Source organism: Theropithecus gelada, chromosome 11, assembly GCF_003255815.1.
Source record: "Theropithecus gelada isolate Dixy chromosome 11, Tgel_1.0, whole genome shotgun sequence".
Classification (NCBI taxonomy): Eukaryota; Metazoa; Chordata; class Mammalia; order Primates; family Cercopithecidae; genus Theropithecus; species Theropithecus gelada.
In genome coordinates, this window is record NC_037679.1 from 108372397 (window position 1) to 108397642 (window position 25246).

General features: G+C 34.5%; 1 protein-coding gene across 3 annotated transcripts in view; it reads left to right on the forward strand.

Annotated features, from left to right (window-relative positions):
• ATF7IP (activating transcription factor 7 interacting protein) overlaps window positions 1-25246 on the forward strand; it is a 135768-nt gene that overhangs the window by 17296 nt on the left and 93226 nt on the right. Inside the window, exon 1 of one of the 3 annotated variants that reach the window (XM_025401976.1) lies at window positions 1865-2201. The exons of the other annotated variants lie outside the window; for them this stretch is intronic. Within the exon in view, the coding sequence (XP_025257761.1) occupies window positions 2185-2201 (17 nt within the window). The 5' untranslated portion in view covers window positions 1865-2184. Of the gene's footprint in view, window positions 1-1864; window positions 2202-25246 lie in introns of those variants that run through there. 3 annotated transcript variants of the gene reach the window in all.

The following is a 25246-nucleotide window of genomic DNA, read 5'->3' on the forward strand; positions in this document are numbered from 1 at the left end:
CTTTCTGTTGGTAGACTATGTTTAGATTAAGAAAAAAGTAGTCAGGATTTACATCGGAAAAGTATCTGGCAAGAGAAGGGAGGCTTGAAGAAGATATCATCCATTTGACAGTGAGTTCCGTAATTTAAATCTTTGTGGATCAGACTTCCTAAAAACAATTTCTTACATTCCAGAATGTAAGAAAGTGTTCATTAGGCAACTCTGAATATTTTGGCTATTTGTACCTTCTTTCCCCGCCCCCCAATTAAACATAGATTCCAGTGCTTACAGTAATATCAGTTCTGTTCCAGCCTTCTTCAGTTTACCAAATCTTGCTTTTGTTTTTAATTATATTATTTATTTATTTATTTTTTGAGACAGAATCTGGCTTTGTTGACCAGACTGGATGGAGTGCAGTGGTTAAGTTCACTGTAGCCTTGAACTTCTGGGCTCAAGTGATCTTCCTGCATAGCCTCCTGAATAGCTGGAACTACAGGTTCACATCACCACACCTGTTAATGTTTAAAATATTTTTTTTTTTTGTAGAGAAAGAGATCTCGCTTTATTGCCAGGCAGGTCTCAAACTCCTCGCTTCAGGAGAGCCTTCCGTCTCGGCCTCCTAGAGTGTTGGGATTATAGGCGTGAGCCACCGTGCTTGGCCTAAGTCTTGCTTTTAATGAAGTCTTTGCTTGAGAATCACAGTTATATTTTTGAAGAATTAATATGACTTGGATCAAGTATAACTTTTTTTTTCCTGATATACTTAAAGCAGTTGTTACCTACATTATTCATTTTGCCTCATGGAAAATACATAAGGACCTTTTAAAGATAAGTAATTTAAAAAACTTTTGTTATGGAAAATTTCAAATATATACCAAAATAGAATGAGATAATGAATTCTGTGTGCCCATTGCTCAGCTTGAGCCATTGTCAAATCATAGGGCCAATCTCGTTTTAGCTATATCTCTATTACCCCCTATACCCTTAAAACGTTTTAGTAAATACCTATATTTAGTGATGGATAGAGACAAAATACACAGGTTAGCTAAATTTTAGGAAGGTAGACTGAGGAAGAGAGAAAGAAAACGTGGAGTCTATCGCTGATGTGAACAGGTTCTCCCTGTGCTTTTGTCCTTCCCTTCTCTTTGATTGATGTGTTTCTGCCAACCCACATTTGTTGGATCTCAAATTTGTCTTGCTAATATACCCATTATTAGACTGAGTTTTTACCCTTTTTAAAAATTCCCTTCTTTCCATCAGAAAGAATCTATAATTCTTTGTTTTTATTTGCTTTTTACTCACATCAAAATGTTGGGAGGTCTGTGTCAGGGCAGGAAATGTAATTTGCCCTGGGACTAAACACTCACCTGGGGATGTTAATGTTTGTGACCATTTGTACTACTGAAGAGAAGAAATTGTTTTTATATCTATGGTAAATTACTCAAAATAAGCTTTTTGCCATCTTCTAGAGACCCTGTTGTCAAGGTTCAAAAATTTAATTGTAGGCTTTAACTGTTCTGCTAGATTTGAGCACTTTGGGGCTTAGATTCTGTGGAGAAAATCTTTAGCCTTCTATAAATTGAAATTAACTTGATCAATCAAGCTATTTTCAGGATTTAAACACTTTTCTAGAAATTATAAAATTGAAATTCTTTTCATGATAAAACTATAAAAGGTAAAAAAAAAAAACAAAAAAACCCGAAAAAAAGGCCTTAAGCAAGGTTTAACTTTTTTTTTTTTTTTCTGGACTGAAATGGAGGCTTTCTTTCAAGCGAATTCCCTGATGTTTGCTCTGTGTGATTTGGCTCTATCTCTGTAACTGCTAATATGTGGCATGGATTTCAAGTTGTTTGGGATCTGGATGTGCCCAAAGTCTGTATTGCAAGACGGGATTCACAGGCATTATGTTACAAAACTGGCTTGCTGCCTTCTGTTTTCTTTTTCTGTGTCCTGTGTAGCTGCATTGTTTGTTGCAGTATATGCATTAGCTGTTGCCTATGTTCAGTTTCCTGCAGGCTGACAAAGTGGGAGGGGCTTTGTTTGTTACATAGCTGAGTTTTCACTGTGTGAGTTCTTGAGTGCACATTGCAGCCATCTTAATTACACTTTTGTGCAACTGAGACTGTGCAGCTGTCTCAAAATGGCTGCTAACCTAGTCTTTGTAGCTGCCTAGGCAGCAAGTATGCCAGTGAGGAGACTTGTCACATGCATCAGGACCAGAGGTAAGAACCAATTACTCTTTATCTTTAAACATTCTCATTTTTTTCTTTTTAAAAAAGGAATTTAACTGAGTTTACTTAGAAGGGCGAACTTAGAGCTTGGTTTTTAAAAAGTTGAAATGTTTGGTAGAACCTTTAAGCCTTTATTATGAAAACAGTACATAGCATGGTGGGGTCAAAGGTTAAATTCTTGTAATTTCTCACCATTTTATGTTCTGTCATTGCCAGAACATTTGATCACCACAGTAGTGCTTTTCTGGCCCTAATTAATGTAACATTCCTTTTGTGTAGGCTATTTTAGTGTGTTTGATATTTATTTGTAGAAATTAAAACAGTATATTATCCGAATAGATTTTTTTTAAAGGATCCGTAAATAAGCCTTGTTTTGCACAAAGACTACAATATTTCTAGGTTTTTGTGAGGTATTATGTGGAAGCTTTTTGGGAAGAAGGGTAATTATATAAAGCATGAAAAAAAATTTTTAATACTGTCCAAAATCTTTTTTTGGCATTATGGGTTCCAATTCTTTCTCATCATGCTGCCTCCTCCCAGTATCCAACTCTTAGATATTTTTAAGGCTGCTTTGCTTCTTTGTTCAAATTACTTTTTGCTTAAGTTGGCATTCAGATTCAGATTTTGAATTTAGAAATAAATTCACATCTAGTCATGGATACCTCTTCTTAAAAAATATATCTAATGTATTCAGATACCATCAGAGCTGAAGTACTCAGTTGTTTTAGTTAATTAAGTGATATTATTATGTTCATTTTAGTCTTAATTTAAACCTGTAGTATATTTAAAAGAAATGTAGCTCAATGATTTTGTAAATTTAATTTCAAAAAATTTAAAAAGCTTTCTTAACATTGTTCTGGAGTAGAAATGTTTATTGAGATACTGTAAGTCTGTGGTTAACCAGAAAGATGGGAGAATGAAATTCTTATTCGCATAGTATTTCAGATAGCAGGAAGAAAAAAAGCATACTTTAAGCAGCAATACTTAAATTGCAGTACCTATTAAAATCTTTTTTAGCTGGTATAATATACTCCTGGTTTTGTCCGTAGAGTATTAAGAATATATCCCTGACTTATATGACATAGAGCAGTAAGTTCTAAATTTCTGAGTAGAGCAGCTTTCTAAAAACAGAAACTTTTTGCAAGTTAAACTCTTAGGGAGGATTCCAGTATATAAAAGGAATACTTATGGTTTCTGCTTAATTCTGCAAGGCTTAAGAAACAAAAGGACACATGTAATATTTTATTGTTATGTACTTATTTTATATGGTAAACTTATTCATATGCCATGTGTATTTAATAAAATGGAAATAATTTTGCTATTAAGATAAACAAAACTTTGAAATAAGATCATATCTGACAATTATAATTTTATATTAGATCCAAATCTAGTTCACTTGTTTGTAGAACCTTGGCCTCTTAAGGCACTGTGGAATTCAGTTTGAAAATTATTCTTGAATGTATCTTCTTTGTGTTGTTTTTTGATGTTCATGAAGATGGAATATAAGATCTATATGTACATGACTTAACAGTTTAAAATTGTTGTCTTGTCATGGCCTTGTGTTTATATTTGTTTTCGTTACTTTTTTTTAAACAAAATAATTGTTTTTCCTAACTGATTCAGTGTCCATTTATTTAGTGGCTTAAAATGTGTTCTGGGATCAGTATTTATCTCAGTTTCATCAATAGTTTTAGCATTTTTGTTTCACTTTAGTCACTACACTGCAAAATTTTTAGGACTGTCTTATATGACATAGTCGATTCTCATAATTTGAACACTAATTTATGTAAATCATTCAGTCATATGAACTGTCCCTTAAGAAAAAGAAAAACATTTTAGTGTGTTTGAGGGATTCTGTTCATCATTCCTTTCAGCAAGGTTATCCTTGGAGTGAACATGACATAGAAAAGTGAATGTGCTGTGACCTTAATCACTCTTATTTTCATGCCTTTTAATAGTAATAACAGCTCACTATCTTGGTGGCGAGAGTGGGAGGGGAGGAGACTCTAGTGTTTAAAAATACATGTATTTAAAACATTTTATATAAGGTAGAAAAACTGTCCATGTTGAAATTACTGAACAGTTTTTATTGGTCTTGAGTGGGATCTTAGGGAAATTTTAATAACTCAGTCTTTTTGCCTTCTATTGCTAACTGTAATATTTACCCCTGCCCTCTACAAGATTATTACTTGCACATGAGGAAATACTAACGCCCTATGGTTACTCAGGATATTATTGCTAATTCTTTCACTGCTGTGTTGCATTTTTGCAACTGTAAGCATAAATTACCCCTTACTGAGATGATTACTTTTGGGATTGGTGATAGTTTTCAAATTTTCTGTTCCAAGTTCCAGGTTAGCTATTATGCTGGGTAATTGAGGGCATAATAAATCTAGGAGCTGAATAATTGAAGTTTTATGATGTTATTTTGTCACTTGTTAAAATTCTCCCCTTTTGTTTACTCTTTTTCATAAACAATTTCATCTACATAAGCCTCTAAGAGAAATGTTAGGGTGGTGACACTGGCCAAGGGTCCAAACCTGAATTTGAATACTGTTTTTCCTACCTTTTTCTGACGTTGACAAGCTTATTCCATTTTCTTTTCTTTTCTTTCTTTCTTTTTTTTTTTTGACGGAGTTTCACTCTTGTTTCCCAGCCTGGAGTGTGATGGCACGACCTCGGCTCACTGCAACCTCTGCCTCCCGGGTTCAAGCGATTCTCCTGCCTCAGCCTCCTGAGTAGCTGGGATTACAGGCATGCACCACCATGCCTGGCTAATTTTTGTATTTTTAGTAGAGATGAGGTTTCTTCATGTTGGTCAGGCTGGTCCCAAAGTCCTGACCTCAGGTGATCTGCCTGCCTTGGCCTCCCAAATTGCTGAGATTACAGGTGTGAGCCACTGTGCCCTGCTAATTTTTTTTGTTGTTGTTGTCGAGACAGTCTCACTCTGTCGCCGAGGCTGGAGTGTAGTGGTGAAATCTTGGCTCACTGCAACCTCCACCTCCCAGGTTCAAGTGATTCTCCTGCCTCAGCCTCCCCAGTAGCTGAGATTGATTACAGGCGCCCACACCATGCCCGGCTAATTTTTGTATTTTTAGTAGAGACAGGGTTTCACTATGTTGGCTAGGCTGATCTTGAACTCCTGACCTAAAGGGATCTACCTGCCTTGGCCTCCCAAAGTATTGGGATTATAGGTGTAAACCACTGCCCCCAGTCGCCTTTCTTGCTTTACTGGAGACAGAATCTCACTCTGTTTCTCAGGCTGGAGTACAGTGGCAGTCTGAGCTCACTGCAACCTCCACCTCCTGGGTTCAAACAATTCTTGTGCCTCAGCCTCCTGAGTAGCTGGTATTACAGGCGTGTACCACCTTGCCCAGCTAATTTTTATGTTTTTAGTAGAGACGGGGTTTTATCACGTTGGCCAGGCTGGTCTTGAACTCCTGGCCTCAAGTGATCTGACCACCTCAGCTTCCTGAAGTGCTGGGATTACAGGCATGAGGCATCGTGCCCTACGTTCATTCCATTTTTTGATTCTCATTTCTTCATCTATAAAATGGGGGAAAATTCCTATCTATTTGGCAAGCATATGCTGAGAATCAATTTACATAATGTTTCAGAATAGTATCTTGAAATACTCTGCAAAAATCTTGCATACTAATTTTCTCAGTAATATCCAAATGCATTTCAGTTTATTTGCCTCTCAAGTGTCATATACCTTTTCAAGTGTGATTGGATCAGTGTATATTTGAAAACTATGAGAAATTTCTTGTATAACTCATGCTCAGAAGCAAGAAGTGCTAAGTAACACTATATCCACTTAGTAATGTTATATATTCATTTTTGTAGTACTGGGACCTACTCTGTTAGCATAAATTAGCCATCCTTTGTTGTATATGGATATGGCAGATGTATTTATTAAGTAAAGCCAATATAGAATGTTGACATTACAGAATTTAGAGGAGTAGGAGAAATGTTTTGGGTATAGTCTGGCTGAGTTCTTCAAATATACTGTGAGAAAATAACTTATCTAAAAACATGACTTGAATTCATGGCCTAGAGTTTCCTGTGTTTCAGTACAAATGAGAATCATAAAAACAGTAATTTCTCTTTCAGAAAAATTCATTTTCAGAGCTACAGACTGGCAGCTAGCAAACACTTTTATTCTTGTTTTTATTCTTTAGCCACTAGCCCATTTCTCTAATTGTTAACATTTAAAGTTGTCAGATTTTACCTAAAAATCTAGGTGTCTTGCCTCTTGAAAAGCAAACAACATTTTTGCTTGAGAATAGCAATCTATATAACTGAGTATAGATGCTGTCTCCTTCAGATAGGGCCTCCTCTTGCCCACCTCTGGTCCTCTTCAGTGAATCACATTACCTGTGTGGCCTTGGAAAACAGTTCCTTTTAAATATCTATCCTACGTATTTGATAGGTTATTGGCAGCCTTAAATATCTAAAATACAACTTCTAACCCAAAAGAAGGTAAACATAAGTAAAATGTAGCCTACTTTACTTGGTAGGAGAGACTTAGAATATATAAAGTCAGTTTACTCTTTAGAAGATGTGGCACCTTTTGTAACCTTTCACTTTGTCCTAATTTTTTATAGAGTGCCATGGGAGCCAAATGAAGGAGATCCAATGACATAACAACAAGTAACAATTGATTGAAAGTGAAGAGATTAAAGAAATACTAATTAGAAACATAAGTATCTTGAGATCTTTTATGTGATAATCAGTTCTGTTTTCTTTAAATGTTATCACTGTATTAAAGGACATCACTATCAACTTGATGTTCTTAATGGTGATACTGAATAAGAAAAAGTTAAAGTGTATTCAAGCTATGCGGTTTACTGAACAGGTAAATGAAATAATATTTTATAAAAGATTTTTGCTCAAATTAGTTGAGCTAAGAAGTTTTATCACTTAAAATAATGAGTAAATGTCCTAATAGAACGTTTTCTTAACTGTACACTAGATTAGATAATGGCTGTTAGGCCATTACAAACTTTATTTTTTTGAAAACTTACTACTGTTTGCATTTATTAATTTAACATTTACAGTGGCTATGTGAAGACTACCTTGATGATGCATGAAGCATGATAATTTATAATCTTGATCTGACTTAAATTTGAATTCCACATTTCCCAGAGGAAAGCCAGCTTGTTAACATTCAAATAATACCATGACATTGGTAACCTTAAGGAAGAGCTAAAAGACTGTTACGCCTTTTTGGAAAATGTTTACTAGTTAGAGTTCAGCTTTAGAGAAAATTGAAAAAGTGATTAACTTGCACGGGAAACAGTGACTCCCCTGCTTTACTGTTCTTCACACTTTGAAAAGAGAAAGTGATTTGGGAGAAAGCCTAATGTCTATTCAAATAAGTGATTGTTTTTTTAATTGCCCAGGTTAGAACTCTCACAAAGAGTTCTCTGTTGATGATTTGTAACCGTCTGTTATTATTCATTAATATGTGAATATGGAAATTGTGAAAACAGCACAAATTGATTTAGTAAATCTTCATCAGTTTAATGAAAGAGGGACCTTAACACTGGAGAGAGGTCTGAGGAGTTGCTTCTGCATCTGCCTGAGGGAATCTGTCTTTCCTTCTGAAGTAAGCCAGATACAGCTAGCCAACTGCCAGTAGAACTATCTGACCTAGTATATCCCTTTGTTGGATATAGAAGTACCTGTATCATGGCATACATAGTGGAAAACATTAGTATAGAAGTTAGGAAAAGATTATTTCTGCTCTGATACTGTTATTAAGTAATTATGTAGTTTTGGATGAATATTTAACCTCTTTGTGTTATCCCTGATCATTAATTGAGAGGGGTCGTTGGAAGAACACCAACTTTGAGTCAAACAGAGTCAGGGTGAATCCATGTTCTTCCTCTCATTAGTTATAGGTTATCTGAAAAATGGATATATAGTGTTCAAAGTACAGTACCTATTTATGATAATGTGTTCAATAAGTCTTAGGTATTTTGTTTGTTTTGAGACAGAGTTTCGCTTTTGTTGCCCAAGCTGGAGTGCAATGGTGCAATCTCAGCTCCCTGCAACCTCCGCCTCCTGGATTCAAGCAGTTCTCCTCCCTTAGCTTCCTAAGTAGCTGGAATTATAGGCGTGCGCCACCATGCCTGGCTAATTTTGTATTTTTAGTAGAGACAGGGTTTCACCATGTTGGCCAGGCTGGTCTCGAACTCCTGACCTCAAGTGATCCGCCTGCCTCGGCCTCCAAAAGTTCTGGGATTACAGGTGTGAGCCACCACGCCTGGCCAAGTCTTAGGTATTTTTATGGAATGAGGCAAGTTACTTATTTTCAGAACCTCAGTTTTTCTTGTTTTTAAAATGGGAATAATGTTTATCATAAAGAACTAATATTAGGGTTTAAATGAGGATAACAAATATAAAGCGACTAGTGAAGTGTAGCACAAATTAAGTATTGGTTGCATTTGTTTCACAAGATTCCCTTTAGCACAGATCTTTGTTTTTTTCTTTTAAAAATCATTATTTCAGGAAGAATGGGGTTGGGAGAAATCTGGTCTACTGGGTAGTTTGGAAACTGATCTTTAGGGAGAGGGCATTTTTAGGGACCTGGCTGATTTACAGTAAAAATGTCAGAGAGCAGGGTGTTTAGAATCTCCCAAGTGAAGACTTTGAAGAGTCTAAAGGGGACAAAATAAGAATTCTTACTTGTGCAAAGGCAGCATGGTAGAGTGAAAACTAAAACAGACTGTGAATTGATCAATTACTCAACAAATTTAACAGCTATTTATTATGCACCTATTATTTGCCAGGTACTGTTTGATGCTTAGCATATAAGATCCTTGCTCTCCCTCAGGGAGTTTACACTGTGGAGGGAGTGGGAAGACACAGACAATAAATTCAAGAGAAGGTTGCAAATACTTAGGGATTATGAATGCTGTGGGGTAGGGTAGAATAGGTATCTAAGAGCTAGATGAGCACTACTCAAAATGTGGCCTGTGATCAGTCTGAGAACTGTTTGCTTTTGGTCCTCTGTGAGATAACTGAAATTGAGAGTTTATAGAAATTTTTACATCAATCTGATAATGTAATTTTATGTCGATTGAGTCAAAACAATTAAGACTCATATTTTATATGCCTATTTTAAATTTCATTTTTCAGATAATTCATTGCCACTATATTTTACAACAGCATTGATCTATAGTGGGTTGAAAATAAAACACCAGTCTTTACTGTATTCATTTGAGCAGTGAGCTAGATCAACAGTTGCCATTGTTAGTACTTTTAGTAAGCGTGTTGTGGAGATTTTCAGCTTCTTTTGATGAATTAATTCACTGTCAAGTAATTAGCTTATTTGGCTTAAAAATATTTACATCCATGTTATTTACACTGTATTTTATGTTGGACTGAATGATTTTAGGTCTTCTGATTTTCAAATACTTTTATTCATGGTTGGATGCATGATACAAGTAGGAAGAGAGCAAAATTAAAACTATAAGGTATATAATAAGTGATTTCTTTTTTTAATTTTTAATTTCTAGATTCGGTTCTCAATACTTAGATTATTTCTAATATTTTTTTTTCAACTCATATATTATGATCAGTATATGGTACTTAGAAAGCTCTTTTGATATAAGACCTTTCCTCCAACCAAGAGTTAATTGATAATGGTGTACACTGCATGAAATTAAATCATTATGTTTGTTCCCATCACTTCATCTGCTGCTGGTGGGTCATAGATCCTGAGAAGAGAATATAGTTGTTTGAGGAAATTTATCATTGATAACCTAGGTAATATTTTTGATTGTCTGTATAAGTTCTACCATTTGTATTGATAAATAATAACTTTATGAGTCCCCTCATTTATAGCCCCATTATCTTTTTTATGTAATAGGGGTAACTTAAGAATTATGTTGAAGATAGCTGAAAATAAGATTTAGAAATACGGGAAATATTTTGGATAACCCCTATTTAGCATTTTAAGTACTTCTTTTCATTTTATTATTTCAGATGTAGGACTAAATTAGTTTCTGGATTGTTATTTTAAAATGAAATTTAATATATCTATAGCCTTAACGAAAATGGTAATGGAGTAGAATTATATATTAATAGATCATAAATTAACTACAAACTAAATAAAATTTTTAAAAAAAGGCCTTACAGATAATGACTCAACTCTTGCCTTGTCATATCTGGCCAGTGAAAACAATACATGAATGATACAGGTTTGAAAAGAATGTGGCACAGACAGAATATTTTCTTGTGAAGACGTTCTTAATTTAATATGCCTAGGTTTTGGTACTGAGCATATGCTTTGGTAATATTAACTAGTGGTAAATGTGTTGAATTGTGTAACCATCATAATAGTGATACTTGAAGGTACATAATTCTTATTATTTGGTGAAATGTTAAACAATATACTTATAAGAGCAAATCTACTTAATGATGTTTACTATTTAATTGATTAGTTAAAATTTGAAAGGGAGTTGTAGAGTAGAATGAGGATAGCTTTTAGGTAATGTGAATTATAATTTGTAAAATTTTTAATGATTGTTAAACAGCAGCCATTGAATTTACGTGGTCTGTGCCATAAGTAAGCTAAGGCTTTTGAATATCTCTGAGAGTTAAAAATATTTTTCTTGTGGTGGGGGGTGGAATTTCAGTTATATAAGAATTATAAATTGGTTTTCTTTTATTACCTGGATTTGAATTATATTAGTAAGTAGATAACTAGATATATTCTAGAACCAGTCAGTACATGTTGGGGAACAAATGGGGAGGGTTTACTCAGCAGTACTCTCCTTTAGTTTGGTCATGAAATGAGGACTGCTTTATGTAAATTGTTCTTACTGGCGCCAGCTAGCTGTAACTGCAGTCTGGCTGTGCTGGGGCAGCAAATAAAATGTGTCATGGATTTTCTGTTTGGAATGTATAAGAATTAAGCCTTTTGGACTGAAAGAACAGAGTTGATACATTAGAATAGCAGTAGTGAGACCACAATTGACAGTGAATATGTGAAATAGTGAGAAGCTATAAGCCTTTTAAGCTTTTAGTTCTTTTATAGATTTATGCCTATTGATACTATTGGGTAATATGTGGGAGGTACTTAACTGCACACAGTTGCTGCAGACCTAATAGTTGGCAGCATAGAAAGCAGTACAAAGAATTCTGATTCTAGGCATTTTAACTTGAAATAGTCATTTTGAAGATATACTCTGTGTGTTCTGTGAGCTTCATTGACATATTGTCTGACGTTTTTTGGCTTTTGTGGTAAATGGGATGTATGCTGCACAAACTACCCAACAGATGTGAACCACTGTTTGAAAGGAATTTTAATATGTAGCCAACCTACTATATTCTTTTTTTTTAATGAATATGAATCAAACAAGAAATTTAGACTCAAGAAGGCTTACCTAGAAGTCTGCATTAGCTTTTAATGTTTATACAAATGAACTAAGTAGCAGTGGTTTACAGAAGAGGAAGTCCTTTTCACAGTGTCAAGCTGCCCACAGGTAAGAGATTCAGGTCCTTTTTCTGTGACACCTACCCCCCAGGCTTTATATTTTTCTCTCACCATTGGTAAGTTTTAAAAAATGTGTTTGTTTTTAGTTCTAATGAAAACAGGATTGGTAGATCGTTTAATGTTAATATTCAGGAGATTTTGAATGCCACATTTGGATTTGGTATTTTTTAAAATGTAATTTTCATCTTCTCAAAATTCCTTCACATTTGAATTGAAATGAACTAACAGTGGACTTCATATGTGATTATTACTCATGCATACAATATGTTCATATTACATAGAAATCAGTTTTAGATCTCTTTTCATTATAGTCTGTTAGTATATTCTCAGTTGTAGTGACACCAACTGGTACATGCAGAGAGATGACATTTTGTAACCTCACTTAAGTATAAAGTTTAAGTTTAAATTTACCACTTTGAATTCACCTTTACAAATCAGAGTGCTTATGTTTTCAAATATGGCTCATTGACATACATTAGATAATGTATATTTGTACATATAACTTGGTCAATTTTTCTACTTCCACCCTTATTCTTTCCATTTCTCTATATTTAAATTTATTATTTTAATAAAGTGAATTTTAGAAGTCTAAAATGAATGTATTAATTAGGAATTCCATTAAATTTAATATTTCTTAACCTGGGTTAAAGGAACACAGTCATTTGTTATTCTTTTTTTCTACACTTGAAATATTGTATACAAAAATACAAAATTCCATTGCAATAAAAATAATACCATTGCTGTAAAGATACGAAGGTGTATGCTTATAAAGAAATGCCAATATGTGTGTTCATTCGTATCAGTATGGCCAGAGATACATTACTGATTGTAATAATTTTTGGAGGGTGGGTGTGAAGAGTTGAATAGCAGAGTCAAGTGAAGAGTGGTAGTGAGATAGCTTAGAGAAGTGTATCAAAGAAAGGAATTATATTAGGCAGCTCTCTGCTCTTTCCCTCCCTCTTTAGAAGTCAAGCAGCAGGCTCTTTCTGTAACCATGAAGTGTTACTTTTAGGTGGGACTTCCAGTTCTCTAATTTCTGAAAGTTTGGCCACTTATTGCTACATGGTTATATACTTTAAAACTGGGGGCCAGCTGTAATAGAAGCCACACTCATGTTTCAGGGGCAGGAACTGTTCCTTACTTATTGCCTTTTGACAATGTTGCTTGGATTAAAAAACAACAACGTGTATTTTATTGATTATAGAAACAACATTTTTTGTGTGTGTTTCATCTCAGTAAACAATTTCACTATGATTGACAAAATGATAATAGAAAGAAATCAATTTTGATTAATGTGTTTGAGGTTGGATGAGGGAAAGGTCATGCTTCTTGGTGTAGAAGACATACACATCTGAAACAGTAGGAAAAAGTTTTTCAGACTTCTCTTGTGCAATTATATTGGTTAGGGGAATACTGCGCAGGGAAGATAGTTGAGATGGGTTGGTTTTTAAAATACAGACAGAGAAAAAGAGTTGATAGACAAAAACAGGAATTTATTGAATGCTGTTAGAGTTGGAGGTCATAGCAAAGAAAGATGAGGGATAGTAGGACAGAGGTGTATTTTGTATATAGACAACCAAAACAAAGATAAAAGTCATGAGTATGATTACAGGCGTGGTGGCTCGCGCCTGTAATCCCAGCACTTTAGGAGGCCAAGGCAGGCGAATCACCTGAGGTCAGGAGCTCGAAACCAGCCTGACTAACATGGTGAAACCTCATTTCTACTAAAAATACAAAGAATTAGCCAGACATGGTGGCGTGCACATGTCATCCCAGCTACTTGGGAGGCTGAGGCAGGAGAATTGCTTGAATCCGGGAGGCAGAGGTTACCGTGAGCCAAGATCGCACCATTGCACTCCAGCTTGGGCAACAAGAGTGAAACTCCGTCTCTAAAAAAAAAAACCAAAAACAAACAAAAAAACAAAACACCAAAAAAACAAAGTCATGAGGATAAAGGTATATATAGTCTTTGAGGCTATTGAAGTTGAGTGTGAATGATCCGAAATTTGTAGTATAAAAATCTTTGAGTTCCTAAAAAGTGTTTGTGTTCCTCATAAAAAACAAAATGTATTTAGCAAGCAATGTAGAATCTCAAAATCTTCAAAATGAAATTAACTAATGAAAAGTCTAAAATGAATGTATTAATTAGGAAATCAATTAAATTTAATATTTCTTAACCTGGGTTAAAGGAACATAGTCATTTGTTATTCTTTTTTTCTGTGCTTGAAATATTATATACAAAAATACACAATTCCATTGTAATAAAAATAATATATTACCATTACTGTAAAGATATGAGGGTGTATGCTTATAAAGAATTTTAAAATTTTGTATACAGTATTTCAGGTAGTTTCTAATATTGTTCTTTGCACTGAAACCTACTGTTTGATATTCCTGACAGATAATTATGTAGTTTATACTTCACCATTTCTAATCATGGAAGGGGGGAGAGTCTTTAATTTCATAAGGCAGTTTCTTCTTTTGTTGGGCATCCAAACAAATTAACGTTTGTTGATTTTGAGATGAAGTTGCCTTTCATTACTTTTATTTTTGCCTGTCATAGTCGCCCACTTCCTGTCTGTCTGTAGCTCTCTTTCTCTTTTATGTCTTTTACATGACAAATAGATACTATTTAAAGAAAGCTCATTAAAATTTTCTCATGTTTTCTAGGCTAAATATCAATATCCTTCATTTTTTCCCAACATTTCCTCATACAACATACTGTTCCAGAGCATTCTTTAGCATGGTCATCTCACAGTTATTAGGTCCTTCTTTGTCTGTGATGCTCAGAACCAAACATAATTAACTACTCTAAAAATGTTCCCCTTCTCCTTGGCTGTTTGTTCTACAGTTTAACTTTGCATTAGCATTTTTGGTAGCCACCTTGAGCTGTTGGATTTTCTGAGTTTGCATTAAGTTAAAACACCTCAGTCTTTCCCTAACAGGCATTGATAAACTTTAATATACTTTAATATTTGAAACAACTATGTTATCTTATTATGTTTTCTTAATAATTTCTAATGTTGTTCATTATATTTAGTATGCTTTGTCTCCATCTTCCTTGCAAGGTTTTTTTCTGTTTTAATAGTGTTTTTAAAGAACTGGCTTTTGGTTCCTTGATTGCTTGCTCTTTTGTTTTCTTTCATAATTTTTCTGCTTTTATTGTAATTCCATGCTTTGGGATTATACCTTTTTGCCTTTATTAATGTTTTTGAGTTTTTTGTTAATATATGCATTTAAGGCTATCAGTTTTAATCTGAATATCATTTTGGCTGATTTCCTTAGGTCGTATTCTGTTAGTACTTTGTTGGTATTTTATCACTGATTTCCTTCTACCTCTAAGTTTTTTTTTTTTTTTATAAAGATAATTTTTCTGTCATATTGTTGGTATATTTATTACATTATGACTAGAGAATTAGCCTTCAGTGTTTTTTTTTTTTGTCTTTGAATTTGTTAAGATTTTCTTGTCACCATATACATGGTCAATATTAATGTACATTGGCTATATTTGTAAAAAAATTGGTTTTGGGTTTATTGGATATACAGTTCTATTTATTGTTCTGTTATGCTGGCATGCTAATAGGCTGTTCATTCTTTATTTTGTTTTCTTCATCTATAGATTTATCTCTGATTGTGAATTTGTTAGTTTTTTCCTGAATTATTTAAACCTGTTTTATCAATAGGACATATCTTTTTTTTTGTTCTATTACTTGATTTTCAACTTGAATTCTTTTTTATATGTCATATATAGGTTTCATATGTATACCTACCCTTTTTTGGGGTTACTATTTGCCTAGCGTATCATTTTCTATCCTTCTATTTCAACCTTTACTCTAAGGTATTACTCTAAGGTATGTCTCGTTTATAGTGCATAGCTAATGATATTTTTGTTGCTTTACACAGCTTGAAACCCACCAGGTTTTACCTGATTGATAATTTTCTTTATTTTTGTCCCATATTCTGCAACTTATTAGTTTGTTAACTTACACATTGCAATTATCTGGCATAAATAATGTATTTATTTTAAAGATGATTGATCCTCAGTTATTTCAGCCTGCTCAAGAGTTTTACCTTTGGAGCTTTGCTAATTTCCTTATCTGAATTCCTTCGTAGGGTCTTCTGCTGTCTTGTCTTATATTTATCTATAATCGTTTTACCAAGGGTCTGCGTTCTCTGTCTTTGCTCAGAAGTAATATATTTATTTCCTCACTCAAGCTGATTGTTAGCTTTGCTAGCTATAGAATTCTACAGTGAAAATAACTTTTCCCATGAATTTTGAGGGTACTTTTTTTTTTTTAGCTTTCAGTATTGCTGATGACAAGTCTGATGCCAGTTTAATTCTTTCTCTTCTGTAGTTAAATGATACTCTAAGTTATTAATACTTCCCTATAATGATTTTCTGAAATCTTATCACAGTATGCCTAGGTGTCAAAAAATTTTATTTTGCTTGTTTTAATTTAGTCTGTTTTGGGATTCAGTAGGCCTTTATTATTGGAAAACTTGTGTATTTTTTCAGATATGCTGATTTTTTTTTCCTTATGTTTTCCCTCCTTTTTTTCTTGGTTCTTTTTTTCCGAAACTTGAGTTAATTGAAAGTTGTTGCTTCTGGGTATATTTCTTATGTGTTTGTTCTTGTGGGTGTAATAGCTTCTCATACACTTGGAGGATTTTTTAATATACTATTTTAAAATGTCTTCTGTTTATTCTCCTACTAATTAGCTAGTGTTTTTTGTGGGGTTTGGCACCTGACCTTTTGTTTTGAATTCTTGAACGTATTTGAATTCTTGAATGTATTTGAATTCTTGAATGTATTCATTTGAATTCTTGAATGTATTCATTTTGGTATTTGAGATTTCCTGTTTTACTTTGGCTGGATGCTGATGGTTCAGGTGACTGTGAGTGGTGGGCAAGTGGTACTTGCTGCACATAGGATATGCTGGTAATTTGTCTTTGGGATGGTAGCTTCCATGTCTCTCTGGGGGCATAGTGTCTATATAAGTTACTACTCTAGCTCACAAATGTCAATGCTGCCCTGGTTTAGCACTAGCATGGAAGAGAGAATGTCTGATGAACTTAACTGTTCAAATATCAATTACATGAGTGTATTTTCGTGTGATGATTCACACTGGCCTATCAGGTCTAAATTGAAAGTCTGTTATTTGTATCCCCTTGTCTCTATGTAAGTGAGGTACTTTAACTAGTTTGACATTTATCCTTCTAGTCTTTAAAATACCACTTGCATGCCTGTATACATGTTTAGATTTGTGTGTGTGTGTTTTAAAATATAATGGCATAAAAACAGGGAACATTTATTGACTGCTTACAGCATCTAAGTACTTTCTATTTATTATGTCATTTAATTCCCATAGCATTTCCACGAAGACAGACTTTGTCATTTCAGTTTCATAGATGAGGATACTGAGGTAAGGAGAAGATACATATTTTGGATAGATAACCAGGAAATAATAGGATTAATATTTAAAAAGGTATTTCTGGTCCTGGGATTTGCACTATTAATTACTAAGAAGTCTGCTTTTTTGGTACATTTGACAATATTTCTCAGAGATTTTTCTTTTTTAATGCCTGGGATATTAAGGGTTTTTATTTTTGTGTTTGCTATGACAGTACAGCAGTAGGCATCCTGATACATTCCTTTGTAAAACATGTTGGTACATAGATAGATACCTTAAAGGTCCTTTGTGTCAAAATGATGCACAGTTCCTGCTTATTTGTCCTTAAAAATGGATATGACACTTAACTCTTCTGCTTATGGTACATAAGACCGCTCATTTCTGTATATTAATGCTAACCACAAATAATTGCCAATCTGATGTTTAAAAATGGATTTTCTCTTTTTGTTTTGTCTTTTTTTGATGATTAGGTTGAATGCCTTTTCTCGTATGTGTTTCATGAATTGGCTGCTCACGTTTCTTTATTTTTTTTCCAACTGTTTGTCCTTTTCATTCACTAATAGATTTTCTTTTTTATTCTGGATACTAATCCTATAGCTCTATGCCATTTTTTTCAAGGATTTCTCCTAACTTGTGGTTACTTGTACTTTCTGTGCCTTTGAATATTTCTATTAATTTTATATCCAGTGTCTTTGCTATTGCACTTAACTGCCATTTTGATCGATTTTCCACCATTTATTTCAAAATCCATTTCTTCCTTATTTGTTATGTTTTGTTTTTGTTTGGGACAGAGTCTTGCTCTTGTCACCCAGGCTGGAGTACAGTCGCATGATCTCGACTCACTGCAACCTCCGCCTCCCAGGTTCAAGCCATTCTCCTGCCTCAGCCTCCTGAGTCACTGGGGTTACAGGTGTCTGCCACCACGCCCGGCTAATTTTTGTATTTTTAATAGAGATGGGGTTTCGCCATGTTGGCCAGGCCAATCTTAAACTCCTGACCTCAGGTGATCCGCCAGTCTTGGCCTCCCAAACTGCTGGGATTACAGATGTGGACCATCACGCCTGGCCTTTCTTCCTTATTTGTGATGCTTCTCTGTCATAGTTACATTTTTTATTGTTTGCGTCTGTCTTTTGGATAATTATTCTGTTGTACTCTTTTTTTTGTACTTATGATAATAATGCTTTGTTATATGCTGTCACATTTGAGAGGGCAAACATTCCTCATTACTTTTGATTTTCAGGTTTTTCCCTGTTTTTAGCATTGTTTCACTTAGAGATTAAGTTTTCTTTTTTTTTTTTTTTTTGGATATGGAGTCTCGCTCTGTCGCTCAGGCTGTAGTGCAATGGCGCTGGGCTCACTAATTTTTGTATTTTTAGTAGAGATGGGGTTTCACCATTTTGGCCAGGGTGGTCTCTTAACTCCTGACCTCGTGATCTGCCCGCCTCGGCCTCCAAAAGTGCTGGGATTGCAGGTGTGAGCCACCGTACCTGCCCTCAGATTAAGTTTTAAAAGTTTGTCATGCTACAAAATACCTAGGTGGAATTTTCTTTTTCTTTCTTTTCTTTTCTTTTTTCTTTTGTTCTTTCTTTTCTTTCATCTTTCTTTTTTTTTTTTTGAGACAGAGTCTCATTCTGTCACTCAGACTGGAGTGCAGTAGCATGATTATAGTTCACTGCAGCTTTGACTTCCTCCCAGGTAGCTGGGGCCACAGACACGTGTCACCACACCTGGCTAATTTTTTAATTTTTTGCTGAGGTGGGGTCTCACTATGTTGCCCAGACTGGTCTTGAACTCCTGGGCTCAAGCAATCCTCTTGTCCCAGCTTTCCAAAGTGTTGGGATTACAGGCATGAGCCACCATGCCTGGCTATAGTTACTTTTAAAAATTCTCCTTTTTTTTTTCTTTAGTCACCTGCCTGACAATAAATACTTCTAATAAATTTTATCCAGGAAGAATTGAGTTTTTTTTTTACGTTGAGTCTTAGCTCTAACATTTCATAAGACGGCTCTAACATGTCATGTAAGTGTTTCTAGATACCTTTTTCTTGCCATTCTGATTTTTTTTTTTTTTTTGAGACATTCTCCCTCTGTCACCCTGGCTGAAGTGAAGTGGCGCGGTGTCGGCTCACTGCAACCTCCGCCTGGGTTCAAGCGGTTCTTCTGCCTCTGCTTTCTGAATAGCTGGGATTTTATCGTGCCTGGCTAATGTTTTGTATTTTTAGTTGAGATAGGGTTTCCCCACGTTGTCCAGGCTGGTCTTGAACTTCCAAGCTTAGGTGATCCACCCATCTCACCCTTCCAGAGTGCTAGGATTACATTCACGAGCCACAGCACCTGGCCTGAATGTTTTCTTCGTTGTATCTTTTGACTCCTGTTTGAGCTTTTACTGTTTTGCTCAGGATTTTCACAACATATTGAATATAGTGTCATATCCTTTGTTTTTGTGTTTAAGAGAAATGTCTGTGGTGTTTTATTACTATGGTGTTTTTTGTGTTGAAGAGAAATATCTGTGGTGTATTACTATGGAATTTCTTGTTAGTTTGAAGTGATCTTTATCAGCTTAAGGAATGATTTTTATGTTCTTAATTTTTATTTTTATCAGTGCTTAATTTTAATTTTTTATCAGTGAATGAGTGTTGAAATATTAGTGTCTTTTCAATTTCTATAAAGAAAGAGTTAATTTTTGTTTACCATTTTTATATTGTCAGTAAATTTCCTACTATGCTTTAAAAATTATTAAAGGTATTTAAAATGGAAAAACAGTGCAGTTTAGGATAGAGACGTTAATATCATCTTTTAGTAGTTAACCAGGAATATGGGGATACAAGAATTCGAAGAAAATATGTAGTTTCTTGCCTCCTGGCTTTAATGATCTGACATAGTCACAGTTAGGCCTCACAAACTGCTCTTCTAGTCTCTCTCAGCACTGTTCTTTGCACAGTATATTTATTGAATTGATTGTTGTGCTGTTAACAGTGAGGTGGCTGATCGAACTTTTTTCTGTTTACCAGTCAAATGGCTTCAGACTGTTTATGTCAACAGTAGAAAAGATGATTAAAAATTTAGAAGAGAAATATGGTATTTGGAAATGCCAAAATAAGGTCCTAGATCTGCATTTGTGAACCCTCAAAAAGAGCTTAGTTGTATGTACTTGGTGGCTTACTGCATTTATCACTGAATTTCCTTGGAATTTTTCTCCCCCGCTTCTCTCTCTCCTCTTCCTCCTTTAAAATTTTTTTTTAATTCTGGAGGCTCTAGGCTCAGTTAAATATTTTCATGTGGCAGAGAGCCAGATTTCCAATAGCCCTGAACTCAGCATGCTGCTGTTGCTTAGCAACTACTTGTGAAGTCTTGTGGCTATAACTGAATTATAAATAGGGTTATGAGCAGAAGTGCAATTGAAATTGAGATTGGAAAGAAAGGCATACTCTTTTTTTTTCCCCATCTCACTTGAATTTGAGTGATTTTTTTTTTTTTTTTTTTTAATGCAGAGTCAGTTTTCAGAAATCTGGCTTATAAACATTGGTAATACTAACCCTATCAGGAAGACAATATGGGCATCTTTGTAATTACACATTTGGAAGCTTTTTTTTTCCCCCGCCAAGACTAAACAGTCTATAATGGAGACATGGCAGTTCATAGACACTAGAGAACAGAACTTCTCCTAATTTTCATGGTCATACATGTAGAACAATATCCATACATTGTATTACTGCTATATTTCTCTTCCACATTTACGTTAAAATCTACATACAGGAACACTTTATTAGATTATGTTCTTGTACTTTTCATCACATCATTTCTTTAGAGTGGCTTAAAGATTGTCCTATAATCATGACCACATAGGCATTTGATGAATATTGAATACATGAGTAAATCAACCTATCTTTATTATTGCTTAAACAGTACATTTTAAAGTACACTTTATTAAAATGTTATCAGCAAAAAACCTGAAAGATTCTTTAAGGTCTTCTAATTTAATTTCCTTAATTTCACATGGAAAGCTATAGACCTAACGATGTTAAATGATTTGCCTAAGATCTATCACACCCTGGTGTGTGTATGTGTGTGTGTTTTTTGCATTGGTCTCTCTTACTGTTACATACTTCACAACTCTCTTTTTTTTGCACTTATATTTCATCAGTTTACACAAAATTTAATTGAATTCTGTAATTTATTTAAAAATGTACAACTAAGTTTAGTAACAAACACAATTTATAGGAACAGGTTTAGTTGAGAGCAGAGGACCATAGGTATCAGTGAGTATATTTGTAGAATGGATGGAGAACACTGGCTTATTTGATACGATGATTAGGAGGTTAAGAGAGTTTCCATAGTATAGAATTTTTGGTCAGAACTCTACAGATTTTTTTCAGGTTCTAAAAGATGAAACTAAGTGGCAGTTCTTGGTTTTGGATAAAGAACTCCGTGCTTCCTTAAAATATATTAAACTTTTGTTAATAGTTTTTAACAGCCCATCCTATGAAACTAAGTCGATTGCAGACATTTGTGAGAAACAAGTAGATTGTATTCTTAGGCATTGTTGCTAGGAAAAATTTAGAGTGGTAATGTAATTTTTTCTTTCGCTGCCAGTGGAGGTACTGGTTCATTCTTTGTTGTATGCCCAGTAGCAGAGATCTTGCTATCAAAAGTGTAAGTTTCTTTGAAAGGTTTAACTGAAGGAAGATGTAGAATTATAAATAGAATTGGCTGGAAAAGTTGCGATAAAAAATAATTTTAATTAGATCTACAAGGAGGGATAACCAGCAGTATGTTCTGCTATAGAAGATAAATAGTTGGTACAAAGAGGAATTTGAATTTCTTCCATAATATGGAAGAGGATTAAGAGTCTCTTTTCTTTCACCTTTTTTTTTTTTTTTTTTAAGTGACAGGATCTCACTCTGTGGCCCAGGCTGAAGTGCAGTGGCACAATCATGGCTCACTATGACCTTGACCTCTCGGACTCAAGTGATCCTCCCACCTCAGCCTCCTAAGTAGCTGGGACCACAGCTGTGCACCACCACACTCTGCTAATTAAAAAAATTTTTTTGTTGAGACAGGGTCTTACTATGTTGTCCAGGCTCATCTTGAACTGCTGGCCTCAAGCAGTCTTCCCACCTATAGGCGTGAGCCACTGCACCCAGACATCTCAGCTGCCACTTTAAACTCCTGTGGGTTTTTAGTAGGGCAGGGGGAAGAGACTAGAAATAAGATAGAGATCCAGGGTGAAGTTCCTGGAACTCTCTAAACTATTCTAAGGCATTTTAGTTGCTATACTAATTGTTCTAAGGTACCTTGATTATTCAGTTTCCCTCAGATTTGGATTGGTATGTGATGTGTAACTGCTTTGAATAAAGTTTTGCAAGCATGATGCCTTCTTGCTTTTCTTGAAACAGAACTGGCCAGTATAAGCAAAAATTATTTTAAAAGTATTAAAACTAATAAAGAAAATATGAAATACCAAGACATAATTAAAGTGATATTTGATATGTGGGATTATTAAATGTTCTCACTTGTAGTGCTTTTTTTTTTTTTTAGTTTTTGAGACAGAGTCTCGCTTCGTTACCGAGGTGGAGTGCAGTGGCGTGATGTCAGCTCACTTCAACCTCAGCCTCCTGGGTTCAAGCGATTCTCCTGCCTCAGCCTCCTGAGTAGCTGAGACTACAGATGTTTGTGCCATGCCTGGCTAATTGCTGTACTTTTAGTAGAGTTGGAGTTTCACCATGTTGGCCAGCTGGTGTCGAACTCCCAACCTCAAGTGATCCACCTGCCTGAGCCTCCCAAAGTGCTGGGATTACAGGCGAGAGCCACTGTGCCTGGCCTGTAGTGCTTTATTAACAAAATCTGATATGTTTGTGATACACTCTTTCACTAATTGTGACTCAGGTTTATTCATATTGCTTTCCTTGCAATGAGGATAATAGTATAAGTTAAGATCTATTTTAAGATATTTTAGATATAAATATAATTGTGGTTAAATTTTGGATATCTGTTGCATATGAATGTAACATTTAAAAAAAATAAGTAAAATAAACTAAGCTACTTTTCATATAGACCAGTGTTTAAAATAACAGTTTTGTTTCTGAGATGGAATCTCGCTCTTTCGCCCAGGCTGTAGTGCAGTAGTGTGATCTCAACTCACTGCCACCACGCCCGGCTAACTTTTTGTATTTTTAGTAGGAATGGGGTTTCATCATCTTGGCCAGGCTGGTCTTGAACTCCTGACATCATGACCCACCCACCTCAGCCTCACAAAGTGCTAGGATTACAGGCATGAGCCACCGCGCCTGGCCAATGTTTTTAAAAACTTGGTTAAATTTCATTTTAAAATCTAACTACTGTTAAATATTTGGTTAAAAAGAGCATCAGTCAGTGGATTATTCGTATAATTTTTACCCTTTCTCCACTGGAGCTTTTTGTTACTTAAAATGGTTATGTGTTCTTATATGTTTTAAAGGCATTGTTTCTAATCTTTATTTCATGATTAAAGTAAGTTCTCTACATATAATTTTTATATTAAGTGTTTAAGGGTTTCATAGTGTCAAGTATATGAATTCACTTTGCATTTTGGATAACAAGTAGTGACCAAAGAAAACCTTTAAAAATTAGTCATTTCATCAAAACACACTACTGGTTAGTTTGATACAAGAAATGCATAGAACAAGTACTTTAATAAATAGCATTGGTTTTAACATGACTTGGCTGTCAAACCAGCCATTCGTTTCAGCAACTGTAATTTAAATTCTTAAAATTAAAAGGTTGGTTTTTTTTTTCTTTTTGTTTTCTCTTTCTTATTTATCTATTTATTTTTTGGTTTGATTTGGTTATTTCGTACTGATCTGTGATCCTCTTCATGATGTTATATTAGACTATACATTGTTTGCTATGTTTAGGAATTAAAATCCACTCCATAATAAATTTGTACTGTACAGAGAGATATGCCTATTAAGCATTATTAGGTTGGAAAGGTAGAATGATAAAATGCATTCTGTTATCTGGGTAAAGGAGTAAGAAATTTCAAGTATTGTCAACTTTACTACACTTTAGGTAAAATTAAAAAATCAAAAATAGTGCTGTACAGATTATTTATGTGCATGTTTAACTTTTACTTGACACAATCATAAGATAATTTGTTTTTCTAACTGATAGAAATTATTTTAACTTAATTGAGAAAATAATTATTGAATGCCTACTGTGTATAAGACACTACTGTTTGTGGAAAGAAGTTTGTGTTAAAAAATGTATAAGGCATACTTCCTACCTTATTTTGAAGTCTGCTTTGGTAAGTTATGTAAGCTTTGTATTTTTAATACATATTAAACGGTTTTTTTAAACCAACAAATCTCATCGACTCATAAAATTATAGAAAAAAAGTGCTAGGAAAATTGCAGTACTGTTTAGAATTTGAGATTTTAGAGAACCTTTAATGTATTAGGACTGTGATTCAAGTGTTTTATGATTCTTCTGTAAATAGAAAAACACTTAAATATATAGGTATTGATGTGCGCTTGCACACACACACACACCCACAAATATATATGGACAATGGCATGTTTCTTGAAAGTGGCCCATTTATTTAGCTTAACATTCATTTCTTTAATTGGCACCTAATAAGTAAAGGTGTCAAGTTAATATTTTAGGTGATGAAATGCAAGGCACATATTTTTTTCCAAGAAAATAGAGTGTTTTTGCTGGAAGTTTTGCTTTTATATTCGCATCTATTCTAAGATTCCTGCTAGCATATTGTTTCTATTTTTAGACTGTTGCCAGGCAGATTTAAAATTTCTTCTCTTATGGCTGTCTAATTTCTATCTTCCTGATTGGTTACATGATGCTGCTTTTATTAGCCAACCACAGTGACTATGCAAATTGTATTTCAGTTTCTGTTGCTGTGAAAGAACTGATAAGATGGCTGCAGGGGGCTCCCTTTGGGGTATGTTTTTTATTTTAAAGAGGGTTTTCATCAATACGTAGTAAGAAGCAAAGGTAGATTTCCTTTGAAGGGGCATTTTATTTTTGAAATGGGAAATCTAACTAAGCAAGCTTTATAAAAGGCTGAAAAATGCCTCTCTTGTGTATTTGATTTTAATGCTGCTCTGTTTTGCCTCTATTAGGCAA